Source organism: Microcaecilia unicolor, chromosome 2, assembly GCF_901765095.1.
Source record: "Microcaecilia unicolor chromosome 2, aMicUni1.1, whole genome shotgun sequence".
Taxonomy (NCBI): Eukaryota; Metazoa; Chordata; class Amphibia; order Gymnophiona; family Siphonopidae; genus Microcaecilia; species Microcaecilia unicolor.
The window spans coordinates 119913660-119934994 of record NC_044032.1 but is presented as its reverse complement, the minus strand read 5'-3'; the positions used below and the strand labels follow the sequence as shown (position 1 = coordinate 119934994).

The 21335-nt window shown below is 45.2% G+C and overlaps 1 protein-coding gene across 1 annotated transcript in view; it reads left to right on the top strand.

Moving 5' to 3' along the window:
• CRHBP (corticotropin releasing hormone binding protein) overlaps nucleotides 1-21335 on the top strand; it is a 41213-nt gene that overhangs the window by 15196 nt on the left and 4682 nt on the right. Inside the window, exon 6 of the mRNA XM_030192292.1 lies at nucleotides 5376-5496. Within this exon, the coding sequence (XP_030048152.1) occupies nucleotides 5376-5496 (121 nt within the window). The remainder of the gene's footprint in view (nucleotides 1-5375; nucleotides 5497-21335) is intronic.

Below are 21335 nucleotides of genomic sequence, written 5' to 3'. Positions count from 1 at the left end.
TAGTGAGGTCAAGGATTGTTGGTAAAAAGAGGACCATAAGTACATAAGTATTGCCATACTGGGAAAGACCAAAGGTCCATCGAGCCCAGCATCCTGTTTCCAACAGTGGCCAATCCAGGTCACAAATACCCAGCAAGATCCCAAAAATGTACAAAACATTTTATACAGCTTATCCCAGAAATAGTGGATTTTCCCCAAGTCCATTTAATAATGGTCTATGGACTTTTCCTTTAGGAAGCCGTCCAAGAAGAGGAACCTAAGTAAGATGATGAAACGGGAGGATCAGAGAGTTCAGAGTAAGGTGATGATATATTCTGTGTAAGAGATTGGAGAGGAAGAGGAGGTGCCGTTAAAGGCTGGCCTGAAACAGGACAACTAGATCGATTTTCCAACAACGAGGCAATCTTGGAAGAAAAATAGATGGAGAGGGACTCAGTAAATGGTTCTGATTGTGTTGGAGTGAGGCTCCTAGATGTAAGGGTACGGTAAATAAGATACAACTTTTTTGAGGGATTTGGAACCTTCTTAATTTGGTTGGCAAGATAAAGTCCCTTAGCTGTCTTGACATGATAGTTATAATTTCGAGACAGCGATCTATACAAAACAAGATCAACAGGAGATTTTGATTTCATCAATTGAATGCAACCCTAACTCATGAATATTCATTGTAGATATCCTGAAAACCTGATGGGACTAGGTGTCCCCCAGGAATGGCTGGCTTTGAACAATGAGGTAGGAAGTGGGATGTCCAGAAAGGGCTCACTGAATGGAGAGCATTTTGTAAAATACCTATAAAGATGCTATGAAATACACATGTAAATTCCCCCCCGCCCCCCACCCCCCCGCATGCTCAGTTTCATGGAAGCCGAGCATGCGCTGGGGGAGGGCATGTTGCGGTGGCAGCAGCCATGGCCATCACCCAGGGAACATGCAGGCTGCAGGTGGAGGAGCACTTCCATTGGTGGGACTTGGGGACTCCTGCCAGCTCAGGTATGTGAGGGTTGTAGGGGAGGGGAAAAGCAGCAGCAGCGAAGGGCAAAATTTTGTGCTCCCCACTTTGTGCTCAGGCCTCCCCCCCCCCCGCCCCAAGACTCAATATCTGGCTACAGGGGTTAGAGGCACTATTTAGCATCACTGCCCAGTTATGTACCACTGAATATCCTCGGATTGTCCTAGAGAAGTGATTTAAATGGCCAGGAGCCTCTCCTGTCTGTTCAAATTGCTTTAAATATTTACCCCCCATATTTTAATTGAGTGTTTTTCATATTGGCATAAATTACACTTACACAGTTTAACACAGGTCCTCTGGTTCTATTGTTTGAAAGTGTAAACAAACGCTTCACATCTGTCCGCTCTACTCTGCTCATTATCTTGTAGACTTCTATCATATCTCCCCTCAGCCGCCTTTTCTCCAAGCTGAAGAGCCCTAACCTTCTTAGCCTTTCCTCATAGGGAAGTCATTCCATCCCTTTTATCATTTTTGTCGCCCTTCTCTGCACCTTCTCCAATTCCTTTATATCTTTTTTGAGATGTGGTGACCAGAATTGGACACAATATACGAGGTGCAGTCGCATCATGGAGCGATACAACGGCATTATAACATCCTTGTGTTTGTTTTCCATCCCTTTCCTAATAATACCCAACATTCTGTGCGCTTTCTTAGCCGCCACAGCACACTGAGCAGAAGTTTTTAACATCTTATCCACAAAAATAATCAAGAGAAACAGTGAGTTACATTACAAAATTTTAAAACAAATAGGTTTTCAAATTTTTCTGAAACACATAATAAGATTGTATAGACTTCAATTTTTCTAGTAATGATTGCCATATTTGTAAAGCTTTATAAGTAAAAGCGTCTTCTAACGTTTTTTTAAAATAACAAATCCCTGTAAAGGAAGGAAAATAAAGTTGCCTTTTTTTTCTCAGAAATCAATAATTCTAAAAGACTGACAAAAGTCCCACTAGTAACTCAGGGCCCGTACCATTAAAAACTTTAGTTAAAAAGAATCTAATTTATGTGTCCTGGATTTTTGGAGACGGGTGGCTAGACATGTGTCGGCTATTTGGGGAGTGAATTGGAAGCCCCATGCCTCTCAGTTATTTGATCTTTTTAAGCTGCTGACGCCTGGAGTAGTGGGGCTTAAACCCTTCTTGAAGAGAGCGACCCTTATGGGCAAGAAAGTTATACTTCATCAATGGATAGTAGCAGAGCTCCCAACTCTACAGCAGTGGAGGTCTAGGATGATTTCTTTGTGTGCACTAGAGCGTAGGGGGGTGGGGGACCTAGCCTCACCTAAAGGTGATGCCTTTTGTAGACGGTGGGCACCTTTCTGGGATTCTTTGACCCCAGTGGCGCGCAGCAGGATTTTGAATTGCTGATTGGTACACCATGGTGATTCCCCGGGGGGGGGGGGGGGGGGGGGGGGAGAGATAGGGGGGTGGGGGTGAGTGCATAGGGAGAGATTAGATGGGAGAGGGTTAGGTTTGTGTTTTAGAAATCGGAGGTGCTGGTGGGTTTTGCACTTGTGTTTAGAGGGTACAGATCATCCTGTAACTGAGAACTGTTTACTGTTGTACGGCTATGAGGTATTGTTATGTATTGGATGAATTTGCTCTGTCAATGACAACAATGATTGAATTCAAATTGATGCAACCACAAAATTGAAGATGACGAAGATGACCCCTGTTAGAGGCAGCAGTATCGGGCAAGGGGCCATAAGAGTCAAGGCCCTTTGTGGTAGGTTATGTGGACTGGTTTATTCTTTAGCTGCTGCAACATTGTGCACGACCCTACCAAATTGGTTGTGGGTGAGTGTTGGATGCGGGAAGGGATGGGGTGGGAGGTGGAGGGGATAAAAAGTAAAACTGTTAGGTGATATTGGTAGTATTGTTGACATGTTGTGTGTGCCGTTTGTTTTTTATTTGAACAGTTGTACAAGTGATATTATCACCAATAAAAATGATTTAAATATAAATCCTAATAGATAAAAAAAAAAAGAAAAAAAAAAAAAAGAATCTAATTTAAAAGAAGCATAGACCTGAACCAGTGTAACTTAATCAAAGATGGAGTAGCATGATCAAATGTTGTTAACTGAAAGATTAGTTTGGCAGCCGTGTTTTAAAGAATCTGTAATTTACATATGAAGAAAATAATTTACATATGTAAATGGTCTCCTAAAATACTGACAAGTAAAAGTATGTGCCATTAATAATTATTGGAAAGCAAAACATTAATGAATCACAAAAAAAAAAAAGTTAGGTGCCCTGCCTTATAGAACAGCGCACAGCCAGATGCACCCACAAATGTTAATGGGTACCAATTAACAGCAATCACTGGTTGTTCGCACCCAATTATTGACAGTTAACAGCTCATTAACCAATTAGTTTGCATGCCCATCTCAGCAGTGCACCCATTGGGCCTTTTACAAAGGAGCGCTAGCATTTTTAGAGTGCACTAAAAATAAGCTTGTGCTAAGCCCTGGATTCTATATAGCGTGCCTAGAGATCCGTTCCGAAATCCAAGCGTATCCATGCGTAACTTAATTGGCTTAACAAGCCAATCAGTGTTGTGAACAGCACGTAACAAACAATAATGAGCACTTTTTATGCAGTGGCAAATCTGTTTAGGGGTCTACAAGTAGGTGGAGGTATAATGTATTCATGAAACAATTTGATTAATATTTCTTTAGTAAAAATATATTAATAGATAGCATTATCATATATCCCACAATGAGCTTTAACATATTTCTTAGAGCACAGTCCTGCTTTGATTTTCATATTTCTCAGCAGATGGTCTTAAGTTGTTTAGCCTCCCTATTCTGAACCTTGAAAGCTCTTTTCAATCATGTGAATTTTTTGTGAAGTTCTCTATGCACTGAAAACTCTTTATAAATATTAATAAACACTGCTGAAGTCAATAATCAGCCAGTGACGGTTGAGTTTTATTTTATTTTATTTTTTCCACATCTTAACCTTGAACATGTTCCAGCTTAACTATTTGATCAATTCTTTTTTTTTTTTTTTAAATGGATGTCTCATTACAGGCCCTGTTTACTAAGCAGCATTCTAGGCGTGTTAATGTTTTTAACGCACGTTAACCATGTACATGCCTACAATATCCCTATAGGTGTCTACGCGCATGCACCTTAGTAAACAGGGCCCTAGGTCTACTAGAAATTCTTATTTGTTAGGCTTTCCTTCTGTTCGAAATGTTAAGACTTTACGTTTATTGTCATATCAAACAGCATCTATTTGGAATCCTCTATCCGCTTTCCTCAGTCAAATAGGGAATTACCATCAGTTCAGAAAGCTTTTCAAGACTTTTCTCTTTAGGAAATATCTCTTGAGTGCTAATTGATGATGGTTGGTTTTGGAGGGCCTCTCTTTTGTGAGATTTATTTGTTGATTTGTAATTTCTCTGGAGAATTCTTCAGATTTCTTGGCTGTTACCTGCATTGAACTTGTTGGTTATTGTGGGATACAAGATTATAATGTAATGACCATCGCTGGCAAAGTTAGACTTGGATATTCAATGCTGGACCATGTCCGAGCACCGGCTTTGAACATCCAGGTTAGCTGTGATACCTGGAAGCTATATTCATTGCCATACCTTTATATCTAACTAGGCAAAGTTAGGACTGCTATTTATGTAGTCCTACTTGCTTGGTTAGCTTTGTGGGCACCAGCCCCGAATATTGCTGATGCCCCGCATATTTTCTGGGTCAGGCCTGTCTTAAGGGACTGTGGAGCCCTGTGCCAGCTTTTGCTTTGGCTCCTCCACCCCCCACCTGCAGTCTGGTATCTCTCCCTCCACTCTACTCCCCCTCACCTGTGATCTAGCATCTCCCCCTCTTTCTCAAATCCCCTTCTCCTAGGCACTGGCTGATGATAAAGGCACCAAAATCCCAGTCTGGCATCCATTCATCTAGGAATCTGAAGGTAGACCAGTCTGGGATTTTAATGCTCTTATCACTGGTGACTTGACTCAGTGCCTCACCTGGTCCATAGGTTAAGCAGGCCCTGTCCGGGACTGCCCCTTAACCGGCCAATATCACTATGACCAGTTAAAGCCAATATCCAATGGCACTGCACAATTAAGTGCCACAGAACATGGCCAACTCAGCGGGGTTTAACTGGGTAGGAGCCTCCCCTGCCTCATTAAACCCTTTTGAATAATACTCCCTATCGTTATTATATACCTGCAATCCATGGCACCGTATACTGGAGCAAGAGGCACAGATGAATTGGCCAAACAATTATTTCTGCCTCTGGTTCTGCCATAATACTTGGTCACTATAATTTCACAGGTTTGGAAAGAAAATTAGTGCTGGCATTATATGCCTGTTTTTGAAATATCTGCTCCTATGTTTTTGTAGAAACCACCACCTATTGGCTGTCAGGGATCTGGAGACTTTGTGGAGCTTTTAGGAGGTGCTGGACTTGACCCCTCCAAGATGTTCCCTCTAGCTGATCTGTGCTACTCTTTTCATGGTCCTGGTGAGTGCTTCCTACTTTTTCTACATAAGATGACTGACGGTTTCCACTAATATCTACTTAGAGCCCTTATAATAAGGCTTAACAATGGTTTCTTTTTTAAAGATTTTAAAAGACTAATTGTAGAGATGCCAAGTTACCCAGTTCCAGGCTGGAAATTTTAGGCCAGTCCTGGTTTTGAACTTCCATTCCAAAGCAGTGCGGGATTTGTAGTGCCTGATTCTGCCCATTGAAATCAGTGCTGTGCAAGTTCCATAATGCACCAGGATGGGGGTGGTTAGAAATCCAGGACTGGCCCAAAATCTCCAGACTGGAACTGGGTAACTTGGCATCTCTGTAATTGATAAGTGGAGCAATTTTTGGAAGGATTTCTGTAGGTAAAGCTGTGTTTTCCTGCACAAACAGCTCCTTTAAAAATTGTACTACACCCAGAGCTGCCAAGTTACCCATTACAAGAGGGAGACTTTCTGGCCGGTCATGGTTTTAAACTTGCATCCCAAAGCAGTGTGGGATTTGTAGTCCCTGATTCTGTTACCAACAGAACAAACTTTTTCCCTTGGGGAAACAGGTGGTGAAGAGGGTGAGGTCAGGGCTGCACTGAAAGTATGCAAGAGGATTTGAATTTCTCATGTTCGCTTCCTCTTGCCTTTGACCCCCTGTGGGGGAAAATACATCCCTCTGGCACTGTCCACCTGATTAATTTTTGAAAAAAAATGCCACAGGGAGTGCTGAAATCAGTCCTCCAGAAAAGGTTTTGCAAATATTCAAGTATTGTGTTATTTATTAATTGAATATTTTTAGTCAGATTATTTGGTTGAAACAAAACCCTCTGTTGATTATTAATTTGTTGCACATGCTTACAGTACAGATCACTGCTCTCTTCCTATACAGAAAGCTGAATTTTTAGGAACAAATCATGCATTCTTTCCAGTGGTTGGCAGTAAGGGCTATTGCTGAGGTCTGGGGGATTTGTCAAGTACAGAAAAGCAGAGAAAGGGTTTGGATTGCTAGAGTCTACTTGAAGTCCAGAGACAACATAGCTGCCCATAGCTTTTACCTAGGGTAATTATCTTAAAAACTGTTTTCTGAATCATTCTGGAACATATGTCATAGAAAGGAAGGGATATGTCCACATTCTTTTCCAAGACAAAACCCCCAACTTGGATCATGCCACCTAAAATGTAGGACTGTTCCTTCTATTTTGGGAGAATTTGGTTCCCTGCTTCCGACTGATAACTGAAAATGCTAAGCATGCTCCATAAAACAGAGAAAATGAAACATTCTTTCCTCCTCTTGTTTGCTGCTTTGACCATTTTAAACAATAGTTATAGATCAATTTCATGAGCTAGTGAGAGAGAGAGAGAACATTTTTAGTATCACTGGTTTTACTGACATCAAAATTAAATCAAATTTAGTGTATCTGATGTATGAGTTTTGTACTCATCTCTGGAATACTTCTATCTAGTAGCAAAGACCTATTTATTTATTAAACAGCCCTAAGCTGCACTAAAAAGTGGCCCACGGTATCAGTAGTGCGCGCCTTTCCCATGTGCTGAGACCACTTTTAGCATGGCTGTAAAATGGCTGCCTTTCCTATTTCCCCTATTAATGGCTATGTTCTAATTTTCCCATGAGCGCATGGCCATTAGCGTGGGAGCACTTACCGACATCTATTTTCTAGGTGGTAAGAGCTCTCATGCTAATCACGTGTTAATCAGTTGCTGCACGCCAATGTAGCTGTGCTAATGAGTTAGCACTAGGCATGCCTACTCTCCACCCCCAAACACGCTCCCCGTGCTAAAAACTAAAAAGCATTTTTTAGTGCAGGGAAAGTGCACACTGATCCAAAAACTTCCACAGGACACCTGGTGCACTCCACAGTAGTGATTTTTATCCTGCAGTAAGCACGCATTAGTTCTGACCACAGCTTAGTAAAAGGGCCCCTTAGTTAATACATGTGCATGATATACTGCCATTGGTGAGAGTTTTCAGTACAGCAGCTTACAATGGAGTAGTATAGATAGACAGAAGTCAAAGACCTCTTCTTGAGAGATGCAAACAGGTCTGTAAATTATGCTAACATACATGATTTTTGAATCAAATACATACAAACGCATCTCATGATATTTATTGTGGAAATTCTTAAAAACACACCTGTTTGTGACAGTCAAGGATAAGAGCTTATGCTCCATGTTAAAGAGATAGGCTCAATAAGTTCACGAATGTTCCTTTGGTCACAGAGACATGTGATCAATCTACTATCAGAAGTAAAAAGGGCAGAAAGCCCCAGCAGCAGTCCAAGGATCTTTGTCCTTTGTCCATTTCTCATCTTCCGCTTTCTAGAAAATACAATTTAAAAGTGCATTACAGTAGAAGATTGCTTCACTGATCTGTACAACATACTCAAGAATTTCAACTGAAAGAACAATTATAAAAATATTCAAAAAGTAATTAAAAATAAGAAACAAAAAGGTCTAAGTTGCATAAATTTTCACCTCCTTGACTCAGGTCTGGTGTTAAACATGCTGGGGCCCAGGGTAGAAACTTGGAAGATGACCCCAAAGCTTACCAGCAGACAGCATCTCCCTCAGCTTGAAGCAGGCTTAGGGGCCTCCTCTACCATGGGGGCCCAGGGCAATTGCCCTGCTTGAATTCTCCTAACGCTTGCTTCAATAACAGCCATGAGTCTTTCAAGGTAAGTGTCCACCAGTTGTACACAATAGAATGTTGGAGCTTTACCTATTATTTTTGGCAGAGTAGCTCAAGCTCTTTCAGGTCATCTGGGAATTATCTCTAGACTGCAGTCTTTAAGTGTTGCCACAGATTTTCCTGTTGGATTCAGGTCTGGACTTCGACTGGGCCACTCCAGAACATTCATTTTCTTCTTGCCGAGCTATTCTATTGTTACTTTTTGCTTAGAATCACTGTGTGCTGAAAGGTGAATTTTCTTCATAGTCCTACATCTACTCCAGCCTGGAATACGTTTTCCTCTAGGATCGGCCTGTACTTTGCACCATTCGTCTTTCCCTCAATCTCCTCAAACTTTCCTGTCCTCACTGCTGCAAAGCATCCCCACAGTATAATGTTGTCACTACCATGCTTACTGTAAAGAAGGTGTTGGCCAGGTAATGCGCTGTGTTTGTTTTACACCACAGGTGAAGGACGATTCTCTAGCTAGGCACTCATGTGTACACACCCCTTTGTGTGTGTAAATGCAGAGAAAGATAACACTTAAGTATATATGCATGGTGGGGCATGAGAGAGGCATGGATATCTCTCCTAACTTCCAAGATAGTGTAAGTTACATGCACCCTTGCCGTATTACGGCCCACAGTTATACAAGGTTTATGGCTGGTGTAACTGTGGGTACATACATTTTAAGGGTGCCAATGCCAACTTATGCTAGTATTCTATAATGTCACCTGTGTGCCCAGATCCAATATGGAATTGGTGCTTCCTGTGCTGCATTGGTCCTATAAAGGAGGCACCCACTTGTAGAATCGCCACCATATTAGTTAGCATCGAGACCAAAAAGTTCCACTTTGGTCTCAAACTGCAAAATCTTTTCCCATGTATGCAGCAGTTTTTTCTTTTTTAAACAAATATTTTGTGGCACATCATATGGCTTTTCGTCTGAAATGGATTTTTTTTGTCACCCTTCCATTCAGGTCATGTTTGTGGAGTAATCTTGAACAGATAACATTTTTCCTGTGTCAGCCAGAGGCCTCTGTATGTCTTGTAAACTAATCTTAGGCCTTGCAGTGACCTTCATTAACAGCTCCCATAATCCACAGCTACTGACTTTAGAGGTACAGACTGATCAAGATAGTGTGTTAGTGGTCCCCAACCTGCTTTCAGCGGGAGACTCCCGCTTTTGTGGGTCATTTCCTGCACTCCTTCCTACATCCACGGCAGCAGCAGATGACGTTTTATGAAGGCGTTTCATGCTGCCACTGGACAGAGAGACTCTCCTTTTGCTGCTGGCCGTGAATCTGCAGTGCTGGGGTGGAGCAATGGGTCAAGATGGGCGGAGCAATGGGCAGAGATGTGGGTGGGGCTGGGCATGGTGGGGCGGGCCCTAAATCTCCCACTGAGTGGGTTGGTCCCCTTGGCAGCTCTGTGGTCCTAACCTGTTTCCATTTTACGGTGATAGACCTGACAGTGTCCCAAAGAATATTCAAACACACTGAAATGTTCATGTAGCCTTTCTCCTATCTGTATCTTTCAATAATTTATCCTGGAGTTTTTCTGGCAGCTTGAGCTGATTCAGATACTCTTGGATGAAGAATTAACTACCGTGCCTGGACACAGATGAGTTCCATTTAACTTACTATGGTATTTATAAAACCATATTTGGAACCAGAGCTAATTTGGGGTTGCTATGACAGCAAGTGTGAAGATTTATATGATGATTTTTTAAAATTTTTTAAATACCTTTAGAATTTTTCTTTAATTATTCTTTTATATTGAAAGGATAGAGTATGTCGTGTAGATCAGTGAAACAAATGCACATATTAATGTATTTTGAATTGTGCATTTTTAGACAATAGAACATGTACAAGGGTGTGAAGACTTTAGTAAAACACTATAACAGAGGAGTAGCCTGGTGGTACAGCTTGGAGCCAGGTAATCCAGTGTGCAGATCCTGCTTTGCCCTCTGACCTTGGGAAGTCACATCTCCCTACATTGTCTCAAGTATGACTTCAGGGATGTCCCAAGGGCCATGCAGGTGGTGGGCTGCACAAAGTACATGGGAAATGGGAGCACAAAAATTGCTTCCACTTTCATTGACTCTCCTGCAGTAGCTACCATGCTGTGGGTGCTAGAGGGCATGTCACTCAGAGCATGAATATGGCTTGGGACGCTCTTGTATATCTTTGGTTGTAGGCCCACTCGGGCATAGAATTAACTCATAGACCTGCTTATAACTCACCTTCAGCTTAAATTTGGAAAAGCAGAGAAATTAAATCTCAAATTCATATCTGCTAATAACTCTTGAGAAAATTTAAATGACTATAAGATTAAAATGGGTTTTAATCACAAGCCATATATATCAGAACTGTAAAAACCTAATTAGCCATAGAAAAAACACAATGGCCTCTTTTTGGCTCAGATTGTAATGACCAACACTGAGATGAGACAGTCAATACATTAAAAAAAAAAAACGCTGTACTGATAAAAAAGAGTTAAGTTTAAGGGCTCATTTTTAAAAGAAAAGAATGTGCAAAAGTAGCATAAGGGGCAGATGAATGTTTTTCTAACCCAAAAATGTTTAAACCATATTAATCAAACAAACCAAAAAACTTTAAGTCTGATATTCACTAAATGAAAACGTCTTGAGAGTGGGCATTTCGGGGGCATGAGATGGGCGGTCTTACATGATGTATGTTTTGGTTTTTTTTTTTTTTGGGGGGGGGGGGGTGTTGGCAATAACAAATAGCAAAATGATTTCCTTGTGCTGGAAAAAAAAAAGGAACTAGACCTGCTCTAAAAGTGACTAGCTCAAGACCAAACTTATCGTTGGACTCATGATTTTGCTGAGTTGGAGGTGGAATTGTTGGTTTGTGAAAAAGAGTAGACAGTTGCTGAGTGGTCTGTTACCTTTGTTTTTTTGCCCCTGTCTGATTCTTTGGACCCTCACATTTCCTGCCTTGCCTCTCCTGTGTCTCACCTCCTCAGGTCCTTACCCACACCTGCTAGCCACCTAGCTACACCTGTTCTTTTCTCAGTACTTTGTCCTCTTCCCCCACCAAACTCTCACTGTCCCGAAACCCCCATACCTCCCATTCAAACCCCCTACTTGCTTGTTTTCTATCTTTCATTGTTCCTCTGTTTGTCCACTCCCAGTTTGTCACTGTGCTTTGTGTTGCAGCTGTTTGTGTGAGAACTGTGTGCTGGTGCTGGGAGAGTGGGTACTGGTGCTGGGTCTCATTGGGTGCAATAGTTGGAGGAGTGTGCAGTGCTGTTACTGGGCTTATTGGGTTGCACCTGTGGTGGTGGGACACCTGCACGTCAATCATGGATGCACTGAATGATATTGTGGCTGACACTTTGTTGGATGTGGATGAAAGTTTGGAGGGGAGGCCAAGGAGGAGATATCCCAGTCCCAAAGTATTTAGGCCCTGGACCCGCTTCATGGACCTCCCTGACCAGCAATGCCTTACAAGGTACCACTTTTATAGAGCTGCCATACAATACCTCTGTGACAAATTGCAACCCCTCTTCCAGATCAAGACGTGCAGAAATAATCCAATGCCAGTCCCCCTTAAGGCCACTGCCTCCCTCCCATTTCTTGTCACCGGCACTTTTCAGTCAGTGCAGGCTTCACCTTGCCCGTCATCTCCAACTGTCTTGCCCAGTTCCTCAATGCCTTCCTCACCCACACCTCAGACTATATTACCTTCCCCACTACTGCCCAGGCCTTCCAGAATAACATGGCCCAATTCTACACCATAGACTGCTTCCTCTCAGTCATTGGCATCATTGGCTGCACACATGTTGCACTTAGACCCTCCCAGGCACACGAGGGGACCTATAGGAACAGAAAATCATATCACACCATGTATGATGCCCAGAGGGAGATTGTGGACATGTGTGCTTGCTACCCGGGGTCCACCCATGATGCATATATCCTGCAGAATTCTGGAATCTACCACAGGTTTGACTGAGGATAGATCACTGGTGGCTGACTCCTAGGTAAGCAGTACTGGGATTCCTAACTCCCATACCCACTCACCCCTTTTACATCAAACACCCTACCTCCCTCAACATGCCCACAGAACCCACTCCCATGACCCACACTCCACAAGGTCCACATACAAATACACACCCAAGACTGTGAATCCTGCTCCCCCCCCACAGGTGACATCACCACCCTCCCCTGTCCCCTCTGCAGGTGAACCTGGCTAATGACTTCAATTGTCCATCCCCTAAATAAGGCAGAGGAGGAATATAATAAGAGCCACAAGAACACCTGCAACATCACTGAATTCGCCTTTGGCCACCTGAAAAACAGGTTCAGATGTCTTGACCATTCTGGAGGGGAGCTCCTCTACAGCCCAGAAAAGGTTACCAAGATATTCATGGCCTGCTTCATATTGCACAACTTTTCAGTGCAACGAAGACAGCCTTTGTCAGAGGATACACAGCAGCAGCAACAGGCAGAGCAAGAGGAAGATGACCAGAGACCAAAACCATCTGGGGGTTGCACCAGACAAAGACTCATACAGACCAATTTCCAGTAAAGGTCAGTGCAGTATTTAATTGTGCTCACCATATATTATTCTATCCCATCCACCACCACCCTTCCCTCCCCCCAGCACAGCCCCCATCTCATTCCCCCCTGAACATACCACCACAGCATGGTAAGTATATGCCTCATAGCCCTATCTCATCCTTCCCACCCCCCTCCCCTGCCCCCTCTGCAGGCCACCTCTCCCACCCCTCCCTGTAGCAGCAGGGGATGGTCCAGGACTTGCAGGATCAAACATAGTATCTACGTCTTCCCCTGTGGGGCTGCCACAGCTCTCAGAGGCATCAGGAGATGCAGCTGTTTCTGCTGCCCCATGGAAATTGGGCTACCTGGTTGGCCCTGTGGCTGAGTTGCTGCTGGGCACAGCACCCAGCAAGGCAGTGTGTGCTACTCCAAAGGGACCTAGCTGCAAGGCAGACCCACTGGCCTGTGGTCCTATGAATCCCATCTGTATCCGCTTGGATGCCAGTTGCTTGGCTGGAACTGAGGAGGTTCCTTTGAAGTTGGGTTGGGTGGTGTGGGCACTGGTGCCACTTGTGGCTGGTGTGGAAGGTGGTACTGCTGGAATGCTGGCCTCACCGGTTCCCATGGGAGGGTCAGGTGCCTGCTGGGTGGGCATTGTGCTGGATAAGTCTACTGTGTAATCATGCAGATCTCACTGGATCACCTGAAGCTGCAGCCACATATTGTGCCTAGCATCCCTGTTCTCCTGCTGCATGGTATGCAGCACCTGCAGGCGGTCATTCTAGGCTTAGAGCCTCTGCTGCTGAACCCGAACCCCCCTTTCATAGTAGCTATAGCTTCTGGTCCTGGTAGTCAGCCAGCTGCATATTTCAGGCCAAGAGTTTGTTGGCCAGCTGCACAACCAGCCACCTGTGGCAGGAGGGTCCCCTATGGGCCAACTGTGGCTCCTCTTCTGGCTCTTCAGCCTCTACAGGGGCATCTGGCATATCCACGCGAGGGAGGGGGCAAGTTCAAAGAATAATGGGTCCCTCTTCCTCCTCTGCAGCCGGCTCCTGGCTGGTGTCTTCAGCGTGCTCTTCTGCTGGCCCAGTGCCTTCCTGTGACTCCTTTGTTGCCACTAACTCCCATTCCTCTGTCTGAGGTATCTGCGCTACTTACTGACTGATGGTTCCAGCCTCTGCCTCCAACTCAGTGTCCTCACCTACATAGGGAAAGTAGAAGAAATGTGTCTGTTGAAGCCTTCCCAAACTTGTCACTCCATGTTCACTCATATACCACAGATGATGACTGCCATTGTCAAGCCACCACACAATATATGCCTCCACATACCACACTGCAGAAGCCAAGAGGTATGGTGTACTGTGGACCTCAGAAACCATGATGACAATCAGCCACACAGCCAGGTGGGTAAAGGAAAAAGGATAGAATGGTCTGGAGAGCACAGTGAGAGGGTCACAGATGCTTTGAAAGCAGGAATAGCCACTGGTTGGTGACGGGGAAAGGGGGAAAGGAAGAAGGACTAAAAAAATGATAGACACAGTAGGACTCAAACTTTGACCTGTGTGCTCCCAAACCTAGCCACTAACCACTACTCCATGCTGATTTGTTTGGACACAGGCCCAGATCACCAGCTTTTCTGCCTGTAGCTTGGAGTGCCTTCTTCCCTCCTTCCCTCCACCTCTCGAGAACCTCTAGTACAGATGGATTTCCTATCAGCCTCCCACACTGTCCAAGCTTGCTGGAGTGAGGGTGGAATAGAGAGAGCAGCCAGCACATTTTTATTCACCAAACTTTACCCGATTCTCCAGCCTGTTTAGAAGTGTCATGGGTTCCCAGGCCATGGATGCTCTCCTTGGGAAGGGGCCTTTACACTGTGTGCTCCATAGGGGTGAGGTTCATAGGGTCTGCGTCCAGTGGGTTGGCTCTAGCCTTCTGCTTGACAAACCTCATCAGCTGCCATCATTCTCTATTTGTGTGGTGGACTGCATTTAAGCCGCTGGCATTTTGTCACCTATTCTTTCTGTTTGGTATAAGCACAAATAGTTTGCCCCTTGGGAGCAAACAGATTGGCAAGGCATTGCACTACTTCCTTCACTAGGAACTCAATTTCAGCATCACTGAAATTTAGCTTCCTGCTAGGGACCTTCTTTTTGGATTCTGTTGTAAGTGTGGGCTGTGCAGGTCTGAAAATCCAGAGATGCATGTTTTTATAGAGCATTTTTAGACATATCAGCTTTGGGCACTTAGACATTTGGGGAATAAACTTTCTTTTTTTGGGGGGGGGAGATAGTGGCTCACACATGAAAACATGTTAGGAAGAATGACTTCTAAAATAAGCAATTTAGATACCATTTTCAACACTCAATGCTGTCTTAAAGTTGCTAAGAGGGAGGTGACTTCATCAGCCAGAAAGGCCAAACACCAGGGAAACTGACGCTTATGCTCTCCATTCTGCCCCAACAGTGGAGCGATGAGCAGGCTGAGTCCCCATTTGCCACTGTCTCCAGGTAAGCAGAGACCTCTGAACCTACTCTTCCCCTTCTGCTAGGGAGATGACCTGAGATCTGATCTGCCCATAGGTGCCCCGGTATAAGAGGCTTGGAGAGGCTAAGCCTCCCCCTGCTGCAGCAGAATGGATCAGCTGTGGAGTCCAGCTGCTCTGAGGGGATTAAATTGTTGATTTACCTCCATCCTCACAGCAGGAGCTGCAGTGAAAGCCCTCTAGCAGTTGTAGAAATTGGTTTATGGTTTGTTTACCTTACTGCTGGGAAAGCAGGGGGGGTTGGCTGGAGGTGTCCTGGGTTGCCAGGGAGATATTTAACTAGATGACTTCCTGACCTGCACTGAGGACAGATAGTAGCAGAACGGATACTGGGCCAGCATGATCAGAAAAAGTCACCAGACAACAAAGGTAGAAAAGATCATTTTATTTTCATTATAGTGTTTGGAATATGTCCACTTTGAGAATCAGGTGCTCAACATTAAAATTTTATATTTATTTACTTATTTATCGCATTTTATCCCACATTAAACATGAATTAGGGTGTTTTGTGGCTCTACATGAGAATTGTGATGATATGATCCCTTGTTTCATATTGTTGACGGTCTGCATTTTCCGTATAGGTGGTATATTGGTGTATTAGGTTCTGCCCAGTGTAATGTTTATGGTACAGTAAGGTTCTGAGTGTGCTTTTGGACAAAGTTGTGCATAGTGTTTTGCAGTTGAGCGATTGTGGTTAGAATATGCTTTGAGCAACCACTTTATTCTTTGACATATGATACATATCTAATATCTAAATTTAATAAAAGATATTAATTGTGACTTTTATTTTCATTTATTTATTTTTTCTGCATGTTATCAGACAATTATGGATTTAAGCTCCACCCCTAACCCCGCCCCCTTTAGCCTCCCCAAACAGTTGGGCCACCGACCGCCTATAGATCTGCCCCTTGTTTCTGCTAACCAAGGACTCCTTTCTTTTTGTAGGACTTGACTGCTAAACAAGATACAGCACAGTATTGGTCAGCAGCACCACAAGGGACAGCAGTGGACTTTGAAACACACTATTTCATTCTATTTATGTATTTATTGTTTTAATGCTGAAACAATGTAATTGTAGGGATATGTGCAGATTGTACCCTAGCGTACACACCCTTTTGTGGCTGTCTTCATGAGAATCTGGGTGGGGGTTGGAGTCCCTGGGAATGGGTCTCTGTTCCACATGCTCCTCAGAGCTGAAGTTCATAGGGTCCACATCCTACAGATTCTCTATAGCTTTGTCCTTCACCTTCCTCTTTAGCTGCCTCCTGTTTTTCTGGCCAGTCTTCGATATCCATTTCTGTAAAACTCCATTAAACTTGGCCCAGCGTTGAGATTTACAGTGTCCAGTATTGGTGCCTGTATCCGTATCCTGGCCCTCAAATTCAGTGGACCCTGAGGCCAGGGCTCCTGTCCTAGCTTTAGGATTCCCTGAAGCTGCTGCTGAGGTCACACAGGACTTGCTTGGTTGCCACTTGCCATCTGCGGTAGCAGTTGCCACTGGGAGGGACATGCTCCTGCTGGGGGGGGGGGGGGGGGGGGGGGGGGAAGTGTGCTGGACAAGGCCTCAGTGTGTGCATGGTGCCTACACTATTCCCCTGCCCTCTAGCCTGCTGAACACAGAGTAAATTCTAGTCTGTGCCATGGGAAAGGAGGCCTGCTGGTTTGTACCTGATTGGTTGCTATTGTGAGACAACAGACATGTAATAGTTCCTTTTCCTCCCCATGTATATATCCCCTTATTTGTATATAGTTGTTTTCCCTTCCCTCATCTGTAATTTTATATGTTGTTTTAAATATGTAAATATGTGTATAGGAAGCAGCTGTTTGTGTATCTTCTTACGCCCTCAGCCATGCTGGTTGTAGGCAAGGCAGCATGCTTAACATAACATAGGCAGGCTGCACACTCTCGCGCCCCCTCCCTCGCTTTTCCCCTCAAGCACACACAAAACAGGCATGAGACAGATTTTGGGAATAAATGGCCACAGCTTTATTGACAACACATTAAACTGCCCCTAGGAAGCACCCGAGCCTTGGGTTGGACATTGCAGATGCTCCAGCCCTCCGCCATGCTTATCCAGCTAGAGAGCCAGCATCTCCGCCCACGCGACGGCCAGCCTTGACTCCGCCCTTAGCGTGGCCGTGCATCCGCCCGCTTGGGACTGCGCCCCAGACCATAGTCCCACCTGCCATGTATAACCAGCGAGGTGATTGGTCTGCCAGCCGTGAGTGTTCTCGTCCCTTGCGTGAAGCGGGCAAGCCAGCTTAGGACTGCACCCCAGACCAGAGTCCCACCTGCCATGTGTAACCAGCGAGGTGATTGGTCTGCCAGCAGTGGGTGTTCCTGTCCCTTGCCTGAAGCGGGCAATCTTCCTTTTGCCTGTTGTTCCAGCACATCCCAGATTTCCCAGGCTCGGGTGCCTCCGCTGCTGTGACATTGTACAGATTCTTTAAGCATCCGCCTGTGAAGAGACAACAGTAATCGTAGGCGAGCCTAAATTCCCTGCAGTGCAGTGATATACATATATGGCAAGTAAACAAAAGTGGGCACGTTCTGTAACAAACTTCTATAACTCTACAATGACATGGAGAACTAACCATGCAACCTGACCTTCAAAGGGAACTTTAACAAATGTAATGGCAACGCAATGCCATTCTGTGGGCACATTCTGTATCAACTTCTAGACTCTACAATGACATGGAGAACTAACAATGCAACCTAACCTTATAAGGGAATCTTAAAAAATGTAATGGCAACACAATGCCATGGGGAATGAACCATGCAGCACAACAGACAGTAACAAAACATACAATAGATTCTCTTGTGAGCGGTCCCAATAGTTTGCGGTGGGTATCACAGCCAAACAGGAAAATTGCACTCTGCTAGAACCCCGCTCACCTTGCACAGCACCAGATGAGCCCAGTGGCCATTCTAAGAAACTTGAAGGGGAAGGGAGGGTGGGGAAAATTCCCACGCCGCTAACCGCCGACCAAGAGACTCCCCTTGTCTCGTCGGCGACTTTTAAGTGGTGCAAGAGGGCATCCCCCGAAGCCCCGCCCCCTTCCGGCCCGCCAGCCAATGACCGGCGAGGTTCTCCTCTACGTCATTCAGAGGGAAGCCGGAAGGGAAGGGTTGCTCGGTTCGGGGAGCTGCTGCGTGGCAGCCGCCATGTTATTGGCGGCTGCTCGGCATGCACCTCGCCGGCCTTCTTGAATAAACCTTAGTCTGGGCACTGCCTAGGAATACCAGCTGATTGGTACCACACTTGTGGCTAGTGTGAGACAACAAACCTTTAATAATATTAGCTGTATGCAATCTGGCAAATGGGTGTGAGTCTGCAGGGTGGAGGGCATATATGGAACTGGACTCCTGCTTTTAGCTGGTTGGTACAGACATGGTAATGCTTAGGGTGGGCCAAATGTGACCGACATCAGTAGCTGTGCAAAGCTTTACTTATCCTCTTTGTTAGGACCCCTGTGATGGGAACTTTGTTCCAACTTCACCATGGAGCTGGACTGGAGGCCCAACATGCTGGTTTCCACAAATGCTTATGTCACATAAAATCCAGCCCCATTAACCCCAAGTATCCCACAGACCAGATCTTTGGGACAGATCACTACAGAGTGCAATGATGATGTAGATGGGCAGTCAGCCCTATCTGGTGACCCATAATTCTATTTCTCTGCTCTGTCTTTCCTGACATGAGAGCTTTGGCTAGATATGGCCCTGCCAGTCTTGAGGTCACCCTGGCCCCTCAGATGGTGAGGAGATGCCCAAGGATTCTGTCCAAGAGATGTACAGGCATTGTTACCAGTGCCTCCACATGTCTCTCACATAGATTCCTTGGGCATCTCCTCACCACCTGAGAGGCCAGGATGCCTAAACTGGCAGAGGCATATCTGGCCCAAGGTCTTTTCTCAGGAAATGCTCCACTCACAGATGTGTTGCAGCCATGATCTAGGAGAAGGGAGTGGAAAGGGAGACTGCAGTCATGTATGCTCCCCCCCCCCCCCCCCCGAGTGGAACCTGGTAGCAGTTTCCATACACGTTACATTTGTTTCAGGTGCTGGAGTGGGCAACCTAGGTTCAAAGGCTAGTGCTGGCGGTGGTAGCCCATTACAAATTCCCTGTCACCTTTTTTCTAGCTACTGGAGGCACGGCATAATGGTTCGGAGTATGGTGTGACATCCTTGGGGTGGCAGATTCGAGTCCCACTGTGCCTTCTTGTGCCCTACTGGATCCTTCTCGACTGGGCAGCCCTCTGATACAACACTTGACATTAAGGAGGATCTGTTCTGAATGGGTCCACTGAGGGCCCTTTGGATACCTCCCCCCCCCCCCCCCCCCAATTCTACATTCTTCCTTTCCCAGGGCTTGCCTAGCAGTGTGCGGTCTTATGAATGACTGGAAGGCTTGAACTCCTCATAAAATACATACAATCTCTTTGCCAGTTGCCTTCGTTAATTCCTCTACTTTTCTGATAAGCCTGACTTCTTTTTTCTTCAGGCACATTCCCATCCCAGGGACAGTAATTAGCTCTGGTTGCAGGGCACTGATGCAGGGTTGACCAAGCTACTTCCCTCTCCTAGTCCCAAATGCCCATCCTGGAGTTTCTTGCTCCTTTCCACCTTAGGTCAGGTGCCAAAAAGTCCCCTGTCACGATATGGAAAACCCCCAACTGACTGTCTCCTTTGATGCAGGTAGACTGCCTTCACATAGCTGCTCCACTCCAGATTTTCCAGCAGACCTGGTTGCAGCTGACTTCTCTAGTATGCACTGATTCTATGCATTGGTTTTTCCCAGGAAAACAGCTCCAGCTCTCTGGCAGTTACACTCAGCTGCAGTCACTGTGCTTGACATTCTCTTTCTCTCATTCATGTACTGCTCACATGCTGTGCTTCCTTTTCACCAGGTGGGTTCAGCAGCTTACTCAAACCTGGGCTTGTCAGAATCCTGCATTTGTAGCTCTCTCACTAAAGCCACAACACTCTTCCACTGCTCTTCCAACCAGGAGCAGTCTCAGGGTTTTACTTCCTTTCTCACTTTTGAAAACTTCTTTTCTTTTCTCTTCCTTCAAAACCTTGCCACTCTTCTGACTAGGTGTGGCTGACATAACAGCCCTGGAATACACTCTTTTCTTCTTGATCACTCTAGGCCAGATTTTCCTGCAGCTCTGGCAGCACTGCAACATTCTCTGTACCCCACAGAGAGAGGGAAAAAAAACCCAATTTGTCCAGCTCTTACTAGCTTTTGTGTTTTCCCCCTCTCTAAGGTGGAGCTAATCTCCTTAGCCTTTTCTACATAACTGTCCCCCCAAGCTGTACCGAGGTCCCCAGCCCTGAAGATCTGTGGGTTGTCTCTTCTGCAGAGGCACAAAAATATTACCACTGTCACCATGTGAGCAACCGGAAGGCTTGGACTCCTCATAAAATACATACAGCAGGTAGTGAAAAGGTCAAAAGGAAAACTTTGTTTCTGTACAAACAGAAAAAAATAAACTGGCTAGTTTCCTCACAGATTCTGCACCTTCAACAAAGTATCTCTAATACAATCCTTGTACTCTGTCCCCAATAGGTTTCCCTCTTCATTGTACACTAGTTTCCCTCATGAATCAGGGCTTGTCCCAGACACAGCTCCCACAGGTTAAAGTCACATCTCAGCCTCTCTTAACTTAGGTTCCAAGGAATTTCCCCTACCTTACTGGAACCTCTTCTTCACACAAACTCAGGATGTCCACTGAAGGTCGCTCCACTTCCTCAGGTACTACAGCCAACAGGACATGCTGGAGGGATCCTTGTCCTTAGGAGCTTCCCTTCCAGAGATCTTTTGCCTCAGAGTCTCACCCTGGGAAGCCTCTTGCTTTGGGACCTCTCAGAACTATTGTGGCTCAGGGAATGTAACCACCTCCTTATCTGAGCCCTGTCCCTCTGACTCAGACTTGGCAGGTTTCGTGCCACTTGCCGTAAGGTGGCTAAACTACAACCTAAGTGAGGGAGTATTCCTAGGGACACCTGCCACTATACCATTCACTCCCTTGTTTCAACCACAGCAGTTGTCAGCCTTGCAGATCAGGGAATGAACACATA